At 36.0% G+C, this 10,919-nt stretch overlaps 1 protein-coding gene across 1 annotated transcript in view; it reads left to right on the top strand.

Moving 5' to 3' along the window:
- The window catches only part of STK26 (serine/threonine kinase 26), a 52,625-nt gene that overhangs the window by 33,940 nt on the left and 7,766 nt on the right, over positions 1 to 10,919 (top strand). The window contains exon 4 of the mRNA XM_017509805.2: positions 5,831 to 5,887. Within this exon, the coding sequence (XP_017365294.1) occupies positions 5,831 to 5,887 (57 nt within the window). The remainder of the gene's footprint in view (positions 1 to 5,830; positions 5,888 to 10,919) is intronic.

The raw sequence follows: 10,919 nt of genomic DNA, 5'->3' as shown, positions 1-10,919 counted from the left end.
GTGTATGTGGAGGGAGGGGGTGATGAAAACTGGTATCTCCTCTGCCATCTTGGTGACTTTGTCATCACTTTCTTGATCTATCTGTATCTATCTGTATCTGTATATTAGTTAATACTGATATAGAAATTCATCACAAATTTCACTGTTTACAAAACCTGACTTATTCTAATATTAGATGTATGTGGAATGAATCCATAATAGAATGAATCTTTAAGCAGCCAAACAGCCACTATGTATTATACACTGTTTTAGGTGCTGAAGATATAAAAATGAACAAACTCATTACTGTTGTCAAGGCACTCACAGTCCAGTATTGCATGGAAATGATGCAGATTTTATGATTAAAGTATGTACCAGGTATAGATGATGCACAAATAAGTAAGTAGTCACTTCTGTCCTTTTCAGGAGTGGCATGAATAAAAGGCCTCCAAAAGGAGGTGATAATGCTATCCAATTTCAGCATTTACTTCTAAGTATTAGCTGTTACTGTATTTTACTACATACATAATTATTTGGTCCTTTGTGTGATAATTTTGCTTTCATATTTGTTCCTAAAAAGCTAATTAAGCCCATCAGTTCTTTTTTAGCCATCTCATAAGTGATTACGCAGTCTCAGTAGTTTTAGGTTCTCCTAATTCCCATACAATTCCTTGGCATTACACAGCCCCACGAATTTGTTGTTGAGTGAGAGTGTGTGTGTGTGTGAGCCCCGCGTGTGTTATTTGCTCATTCTGGTTTACTCTTCCTGGATTGAATCCTGGTAATTCCAGACCCACTCTAGGGCAAACCTGAACCCTTGCTACTTTAGGCATCTGTGACAGTACACTAATTTTGGTTGCTGACTTAAAATATTAAGTAAACCCTATTTAAAATGGCTTTTCTATAATATATTGCAAATTGATACTGTTATGGTTTGGCCATTTTATTGGTTGCTTATAGCCCTTATTTATTCATATTCAATACTCTCATGGAAAATGATTTACAGCTCTATCTTATTTTCCTAAGAGTTCGTATAGGGTGTTTTCTAAGTAGCACAGTAGTATACATGTATTAGTCACCCAGTATTCACTTAATCTTTAAATAATTAAAAACTAATTTTTATTTGTCCCCAATTTTTATTGTCAAATGTACTCAGACCAGCCAGTGCTACAAAACCATTGTCCAAGATAGCTTCTTAAAGGGTTAAATAGAATTATTTTTATCTCCTTCGCCCATCATTAATTAAACTCTATGATGTAAAACACTACTTTGAAGAACATGTTGCTTCACGATAAAATTGTAGAAATGTGCAGCTGGCTTATGTTGATTATTTGTGTTCTGAATCTATTTAAAGTAAATAAATGTGTGTGTATATACATATGTCTCTCTACAAGACATGTATATATACACAGAGAAAGAAATATTCTATAATCTTATAATATTTTCATACTATTTATTTAAATCACTTTCTTAAATTGACCAACTCATTTATTTTCCATTTATATTACAACATAGTATGACTGTGTCGGTTTGTATTTTTTTTTTCTAAACTAAAATCGCATCAAATATAACAGGATTCTGTTTCATGTAGTCGAAGTAAGTGAAGGCCACATCCTCTTAGTACCATCAGAAAACTACATTATCAGTCAACTTACATACTTATTGTGGCCCATCGTTGCATTTCAGGTGGCATGGAGGATTTTTGTGAGTCAAATTAATTGAACAAACTAGGAAATGGGTTGTTCTTACACAGGATGTCATCCATAACTAAGACCTCTCTGTAAGAGGGAAGAAAAGTTTGTTACATTAGAGGGAAAATTATATGCCCTTTGAAATTGTATGCAGTTGTAGTGATTTCCGTGAGACATGCAAAAAATGTACTAGGTATTCATTTTGACTGAGCTTACTGTATAACTTCATTTTTAAAAACAGGAGTTAAAAACCAGACAAACACATCAGTATGACCACAGTGTTTTCCTTTAATTTCAGTTCACTGGGCAGATTTTCTTGACAAAGTTAGTCTTTATGAAGAGTGCTAAAATAAGCAAACCCTTCCCTTCTGATCTCATAATATTGGAATAATCTTTTATAATCTTTAAATATTTTTCTAGTTCAATATAAATCTTAAAATGACACTCACTCAGGCATTGAATAGAATTTGAATCATACCTTTATTTGCTGCTGAAAATTGCCTTTAGATTTCTGTGTATGTCAAGGAAATACTGCCTCTCACCTACCATCACCAATATTTATGAAAAAAAATTGAGTGAAGTAAAATATTTCAGAATTGTCTGTACAGTTTTGTGGCCTTCTCATTATTTTTCACTGAAACTGTATGTGCTTACAGTCAGTGTATGTGTGCTTAATGCCTCTGGAATATTCTTTTATCATTAACTTTTTTTTTTTTTTTTGGAGTTCTCTTACAAAACTTGAAGAAAATTGAGGATGGAAAGTTTGTTCCTTCTTAAAATGTTCTTTTCTCAAAATAGCATTAGCTTTAAACTTAATGCATCTCTAAGAAGCCCATACTAGATTCAAGGCAACAGACGTTTATTTATTAAGTACCTACTATGTGTGTTCCTCTTCTTTGGCATATTGTGGTTAATCTCAACTACTTTGGTCTGACAATTTCTAAATTGATGTCCCTGGTTTCATCCTCTCTGCTAAGCCCCAGATATGTGTTTATAAGTTGCCTCATGTTAATAGCCTGCTTATCTGTGAGTACATCAAGTCCAGTAACCCTCAAACTAAGGAGGTAGCATTTCAACTAAGTCTTGAGTATGATTTTGGTAGGGGTTGGGAGGTGAGAGGGGGATAGGGACACAGTATTCCAAGCTGGAAGAAAATAGCTCAGAAGTGGTAAATTTTCTAGCCATATTCTTGGCAAAATGATCTCTACTGTCACTTGCAGTTTTATAAAATCTTATGTGCTTTTTTTTTTTTTTTTTTTTAATTGGGTAAAATATACTTAACACTAAATTTGCCATTTTAAGTGTACAGCTCTGGGGTGTTTTTTGGTTGGTTGGTTGGTTCTTTTTCGCTCTTTTTGTGACAGGGTCTCACTCTGTCTCCCAAGCTGGAATACAATGGTGCAATCTCGGCTCACTGCAGCCTCCACCTCCCAGATTCAGTTGATCCTCCCACCTCAGACTCCTGAGTAGCTGGGACTACAGGCGTATGCCACCACACCCAGCTATTTTTTCGCACTTTTTGTAGAGATGAGGTCTCACTATGTTACCCAGGCTGCTCTCAGACTCCTGGATTCAAATAATCCTCCCTCCTCAGCCTTCTAAAATACTGGGAATACAGATATGTTGTGCAACCCTCACCACCACTGATTTCCAGAACAAATAAGGATTCCTTATTTCAGATCTAGAAGTTGATTAGTTATAATTTTAATGCTTAATGGTATATACTACTTTGTAAAATCACATTTTAAGCTTTCTATGAACACTTCTTAGTGACAGACAGTTGGCAAGTTTCTGTTTTGAATTAGTAGAAACAAAAAGGCACACATTGTTTTTAACTTGGAAAACAGGTGCTTTCATTCATGCAGAACTGCAAAATAGAAAGGCATGTTTTATAAGATTTTTCTTTTAAATATCAGGTGAATGAGAAGCTCTCTGGATTAATATGATAGAGTACAGTGCTTGTTAGAAACAAACTGTGGCAAAAGAAACAATTTATAACCTATCCACCATTTTAAGAACCACTTTTTTCTTCTCTTGAGAAAAGTATAAAGATACATCAGATTCCCAGTTCTCAGGATGCAAGTGCCTAAGTTTTATACACGAATACAAGTTATATGAACCTTTCCTGGAACTCCTCTTCCCTCACCAGTATTGTGGGAATTTATTTCCTCTATTTCCTAATGTAGACTTCACTGCTAACCAAGACTCTCAGCTTTCTGCTTGCAGTGCAAGCTGGCCATCTATGGCAGGACAGAATAGGTGTCAAGATTAGTGGAGGCAGTGGTAGGGGAACACCGTTCCTCCTTCTATTACAAATTCTACATGGTGTCAGCATCTGGAAAAAAAGAATCATTTTGTTTGAACTAACTGAGCCCTCCCTTCGTGGTCCCTAACCCTAGGCCACACCCCATTCCCCACACTACACCATCAGTTCCACTCTGATTCTTCAACCCTCTCCCATCCCCTAAGCACTCATCATCATGTCACTGGAGTCCATTCTTTGCCTTGATAAAGTCACATCCTCATGGAGATGCTTGGAAATTTTAAATTGGACTCCTGATTACCTCCCAGGGATTTTTGAGTTTGAGGGCTACTGGCAGTAGCTTGAGAATCTTCACCCCGCAGCTGGGGCTGTAAAGGTGAGAAATATGTTTCTGGCATCCCAAGTTGAAGCACAACACTGAATATATTTTTCCACTAGAAATATTGTTAAGATATAAATAGTAGTGAGTTTCTATGCTACTCTTCATTCTATACTACGAATGAATACATTTGTGTGAAATTGTCTTTGGGGAGGACTACCCCAGGAGCTTAGGCATTATTTTTATGGGAAAATGCTTGCTTTTAAAACTCCCAACATCTTACTTAAAAATCAACTTTTGAAACAAAGTCCAGTTACTACTTGACTGCTGCCAGTATAGTAAAACCAACCATTCTACTTCCGGTCAGCTCTGTGGTCCCACAAAAATTCAGAGACTACCACTCATGAAATGGTACGGAGAGAGAGGCGTCCCTTGTATTTCAAGCTATAGCTAAAACAAAAAGGGTTTAATGGTTTACTCCAGTGTTTAACTGATGGAACTGAATAATGTGTGTGTGTGTACACCTGTTTTAGAATTTGTGTACATATATTCCTCCCAGGAGCACCATTTCCTCTTGTTCAGCTCACAGTGAGGTTAATTCCACCTGGAGTAATCATATGTTTTTAAAGCTATACTCTCCCTTTTTCTGATCCATTTACATCAGAGGTATAATGAACAATATTCTTTTTGAGTGCCATGTGTGTACCAAAAATGCCCATTAACCATAGCCGATAAACGTTGTGAAGTACATGAAAACAAATGAAACAAACAATGCAAATAAGGGAAAATATCCATTGTCCTCAAATTCAAACCTAAGATTTCTTCAAGCCCTCATTTACCTCCTCATTCTTTAATGTAGCTGTCTTTCCGATATCATCATTCAAGATAATTATTTAAAGCTTGGTTTTTTTTCTGAGTTTTATAAAAATTACTAATAGTTCAACAATAACAAACAGTACTTTTATTTGTTTAGCTATATCACAGGCAAAAAGATATGGGGGTAGTCTAAGCTCAGAACTTTAATTTGGAGTGTTCAATGGAAAAAATATATTCTGGGTTCCCAAGCAACCACTTTTAAATCTGCATTTCAGAATCTGTTCTTTATTTTTATTACTTTTTTAAATTTTTATTTTTTGTGGCTACAAAGAAGTTATAAATATTTATGGGATACATGAGCTATTTTGATACAGGCATACAATGTTTAATGATCACACTGGGGTACACTTACTATTTGTGTTACAAACAGTCCAATAATACTTTTCTAGTTATTTTTAAAAGTACAATTAAATTATTATTGACTATAGTCACTCTGTTGTGCTATCAAATACTAGATTATTTCTCTAACTGCTTTTTGTACCCATTAACCATTCCCAACTTACTCTCCCTACTGTCCTTCCCAGCCTCTGGTAACCATCCTTCTATTCTCTATCTCCAAGGGTTCAATTGTTTTAATTTTTAGTTCCCACAAATAAGTGAGAACATGCAAATAAAATCTGTGCTTTAGTAGGTGAGACTTAACATTTTTGCTAGTATGTTATTTTGGCTCAAGTTTGTAATTATTGTTTCATGGCTTTACAGGGGTCTAAATTATGGATAATAATGGAATACCTGGGTGGCGGTTCAGCACTGGATCTTGTAAGTATTTTAAAATAATTACACACACATGCAAGTGTGTGCATATGCACATACCTTAATTTTTTTTAATTGAAGAGCAATGGCTTTGGGGCATGCTAAGTGGTTGCTTTAGTTAATATGTTCAAATTAAATTCTTTTTTCATGACCACTGCCTTATGTAGGTACAGATGTATTGCAAGTTTGAGCATGTTGCTGGCATTCTAAGACTATATAAGAAATGCAAATAGCTTAATAAAATAAAGTCCCCCAAATTAGAAGTGGATGTGTGTGTCCATTGCTGTCAGTTTTAAGTTTGATTTTTGCAAGCTTATCCCTGAAAAAACTGAGTGTCTTTAGGTTTTTAAAAAACAAATAGTTGGGATAATTGTCACTCAAAGTGATTGTTATGAACTGAATGGTTGTGTCCCCCCAAAATTCATGTGTGGAAATCCTAACCCCCAATGTGATGGTATTAGGAGGTGGGGACTTTGGGAAGTAATTAAGTCATGAAGGTGGAGTTCTCATGAATAAGATTAGTGCCCTTGTAAAAGACACCCCAGAGAGCTCTCTGGCTTTCTTTCCACCATGGGAGGGTGCAGTAAGAAGGCCTTCTGGAAACCAGGAAGAGTGCCTTTACCAGACACAAATCTGCCAGCCCCTTGATCTTGGACTTATTTCCCAGTCTTCAGAACTGTGAGAAATAAATACTGTTTAAGCCACCCAGTCTGTGGTATTCTACTATAGCACCTGAATTGACTAAGATAGTGGTACTAGGGTTCTAACCAAGGTAGGCATGCAGATCCAGGTCTTTACAGAGTTCTCTCTGCCTCTCTACAGGTCATTTGGAAATGCAGTGGCATTTTGGGTTGTCACAATCACTTAAAAGTGCTCCTGTCATTTTAGTGGTCAAGGATCAGAATGCTAAAATCCTGCAGTGTGCAGGAAAATTCAATCCAATAAAGATGCCTTCACAGAGAATGCCTTTGAGAAACAGTGGTTGTTCCCCAATTTAGTGTGATTCTATCAATGTTGAGTTTCTTTCCCTTCCTGAAAAATCTTTGTTAATATGACACTATATTTAAAATTCAGTATGACTTATGAGAGGCAACTTAGTGTAGTAGAATAACCACTAAGCTGGCCGAGGGTGTTGGAGATTATAGGTCTGGCTCTATGCACAACTAAATCTGTGCCTGTGAACCAGACACAAACTTCCTGAACTTGGATGTCCTATAAAACAAAGAAGTTGCACTAAGTTATTTCCAAGTTCCCTTTCATTTTTAATATTATGTGATTTTTTATTTGCATGCTTCTGCCTGTGAAATTATAGAGTGTGCTGTTTCTAAGAAAGTGTTTTGATTAAAGTAATCAAGTAATGTTTTAATTCTTATTTTTTTAGGTGCAGATGAGTTTTCCTAACAGAAAGTGATTAAATATTTTTAAAAGGCTTTAACCCTGACTGCCAGTGACTCAAAGTTTCAAATAATTTTATGAACAGAAATGACCATAAGAGATTTTCTTTCCTTTAGTCAGAACCATATTTAAACCATTCTAAAGAAACGATAATTAAACTTGATGAAGAGCCTCATCTACTTCTAGGAATTCATGTCAGTTTAATCAGTTCTGAATCTGGTAATCTTTTCCTTGTGTCTCATCTAATTCTTATATCTTAAAGCCTGAGTTCATTTTTTTTCTCTCCTCTCTAGTGAGAGAACACCACTGATGTTTCTTTGTGTAATAATCCATCATGCATGGAGTCAGGCTTCATTCTCCTCTTGAAGTTAAATGATCTCATTTCTATTTGTCTTGTCACAGAGCCATATTATTCAATAGCTTTTTCATTAGCTCTACAAGAAGCCTCTCAATTGTTTCATGATCCTCTTTCCATTTTTTGAATATTAAGCGCCCTTTCCAAATGTATCAGTTGCTTCATCTGGTCCCTCAGGGTGCTCACAATGTCTCTTCCCTGTTTTGGAACTATTGGCAAAGCTAGATCACTCTGTTCAGCAGTATCACTGATAGCAATGTTAAGCAGTGAGCACTGGCCTAACCCCAACTAACGACCCTAATCTGTGTCCCCTAGTAGCAGTTTGGGCAGTTTTATGAACTCTCCAAGTTAAATGATTATGATATCTTAATCTCATCCTGCTATTCTAATCTCTACTTAATAAAACAAATAGCCATTAGTATCAATTTCAATGAATGAAAAATGTTGTTAGTACTGTATTGGCTAAGAATCAAAAGACCTAGGTCTTAAACCCAGCGCTAACACTGACTGCCTGGCAAATATTGGGCAGCTCTTTAGCCTCTTTGTGTCTTAATTTCTTCACATGTCAAATGAAGAAATTGAATCAGTAATCTCTAATTTTGTGTTTCTACCTCTAAAATTCAATATTACTGTGATTTACTTAGAAGCCTCATTTAATTAGACTTCATAGGGAGAGCACATAATGAGAAAATGTGCTATTCCTTTTTAATGTATATTCCTATACAAATAAATGCTATCATTTGGGGAATCTAAGGCAGAATTAGGTTTAGAGGAAGGCTCTGCTACTATGAACAAGAGGAAATAAAAGGGATATTTAGCGGAGAATGTTTCTCACTTTAAACTGGTACCAGGTGCCTAACTAATGGAATAACATAAGATTACAACTTGTCATTTGTGTCAGCTTTATAGAGTGTCTACCTTGAGTCACTCCCATTCTTGAAAAACAATTTATTGTATGTGAGCAGACTTTGAGTATATTGGGCATCATTTTATTGACTTTATTATGCTCCACTTCTTTCCAAAAAGAATTGTCGTGCCTTGCAACAAAAACATATATAGGAAGATGACTAGAATAAAACATGAGCGCCAAGGAAAAGAAACAATATGCTAACCATAAGAGAAGGCATAACATAGCAGACTGCATTAGGGACTGGATAAAAGTCAAAGAAGTGTGGGGAAGTTCCATGAGCCCACAAATATACAGTCTTTGAAAGAGTCAAGGTCCCTTTTTGCATATTCTCACTTAACAACAGAGGCAAATTGCACAAGGCAAATACACTGCTCTGGGACAGAGGTGTTATCTGTTAGCGACATGGAAGGTCTTCAGTCGTTGGAGAAAAGTTCAAATGGAGAAAAGTTTCCTTGCCACAGAGTCTTTCTTCCCATCTTCCTCCAACACCCAGTTAATTGAGATTTTACTTTTATTGAATTTTAACGTGAACCTAAAATATAGCAGATAAGCTCATGAATCTTTAGGATCCCCTTTTTGTTGTTTTTCAGTCTCTCTCTTTTTTTTTTGGGACGGAGTTTCGCTCTTGTTACCCAGGCTGGAGTGCAATGGCGCGATCTCGGCTCACCGCAACCTCCGCCTCCTGGGTTCAGGCAATTCTCCTGCCTCAGCCTCCTGAGTAGCTGGGATTACAGGCACGCGACACCATGCCCAGCTGATTTTTTGTAGTTTTAGTAGAGACGGGGTTTCACCGTGTTGACCAGGATGGTCTCAATCTCTTGACCTTGTGATCCACCCGCCTCAGCCTCCCAAAGTGCTGGGATTACAGGCGTGAGCCACCGCACCCGGCCCCTTTTTGTTGTTTTTACTTAAATATTTTTAAAAACTTCTGTGATAGATAATATGCTGGCTTATTTATGTTATGTTTAGATGTTCTTCAGGATGATAGCTAGTAGGCCATACATTAATCTTGCCCAATCACTTAAATAACCAAGGATATACCTCATCTGGCCTTGCCAATGTCCTATGATCAGATGATACTAATTACCCATCTTAAGTGGTATGATATTTGTCCTTCAGTTATTTTGTAGTACCTCAGAAGTTCACGGCCAGCCGTCAATAAAATAGTATGCCATTTTCACCCTTTCTAGAAAACTTTAGAAACTAATCACTACTGTTTAAATAGAAACTTTGGGGTGGAAGTTGATAGATTTAAAAGTAAATAGATAATATTACCTAGGAAAGGGACCTATTGAATTACAGACATCCCTGGAGTGTACTATATACCCAGACCACAGTTAATATTAGATGGTGAGACCAAAGTATGAGTTCTATTTTAAGCTGTTAAATTTCAACATGAAAGTGCCCTTTATTCAGCATAAATATGGCATTCATGAAAGATGAAATACACAAGGTGCCAAAGAGCTGTGGATCCCTCCCAGTATGAGGCAGAGTGGGCAATGTTTGATTTTCACCACCTCTTCCCTCCTTCCAGAAGCAAACAGAACTCTGCCTCGACTCTGACTTTAGATTCCCACCCTTTCCTGTAATAATATCGTACAGTCCACTGTTTGTGCTTTATGAGGTACCAGAATTTTAAAATAACCATTTATTTTAAAGAGGGATTTTCAGATATTCCATTACAAGTTCTCCTGAAACCTAATCATTGCTTTCCTTGTATTCCAGTTGGAACTATTGGCTTTGGTACAAGGATGGGGAAATAAAGGGATATGTGTTACATTTATTTGAAAACATTATCCCTCCATGATTTAAATTTTTTTACAATCTAAGTCTGAATAGTTTAATTATTATATTCTTGGCTAAATTTATAATTTGAGTCTCAAAAAGGCTCTGTTCTTTACAATATTATTAAAATAAGTACATACTGACTGTTATGATCAAATAGTTGCTGTGGAAATCTTATAGATTGTCTTACCTAAAAATCAGTTTTGTGTCAATATGTAGTAACTTTTTCACAGCAAATGCCATAATTTAACTGATTTCTTTTTTTTCCACCTAAAGAAAAAATAAGTGGTTCTGTCATTGTGTAAGCAAATTTGTTTCATCTTTGATGTAAATATTCAGGAACCTCAGAATATGGAGCCTAGTATGTAGGTAAAAGGGCTTGTATTATCTTTCATTAAATCGAATCATTAAAAAACCTGTTCAGCCCTTTGACTGAACTCTTTTGCTTTCTTCTTTCACATTTTACATTTTTCCTCACTTTAAGTTTAGATATTGATTTAGTAAAGAGAATGGCATCATGTGTCTAACTGATCCCTTCATTTCAAAGATACCAATTTTGAATGTTACATTTCCAAACTTTTATACATGTGTGT

This window comes from Cebus imitator, unplaced genomic scaffold, assembly GCF_001604975.1.
Source record: "Cebus imitator isolate Cc_AM_T3 unplaced genomic scaffold, Cebus_imitator-1.0 Scaffold421, whole genome shotgun sequence".
NCBI classification, from domain to species: domain Eukaryota; kingdom Metazoa; phylum Chordata; class Mammalia; order Primates; family Cebidae; genus Cebus; species Cebus imitator.
The sequence above is the reverse complement of the archived record's forward strand: the minus strand, read 5'-3'. Positions and strand labels throughout refer to the sequence as shown.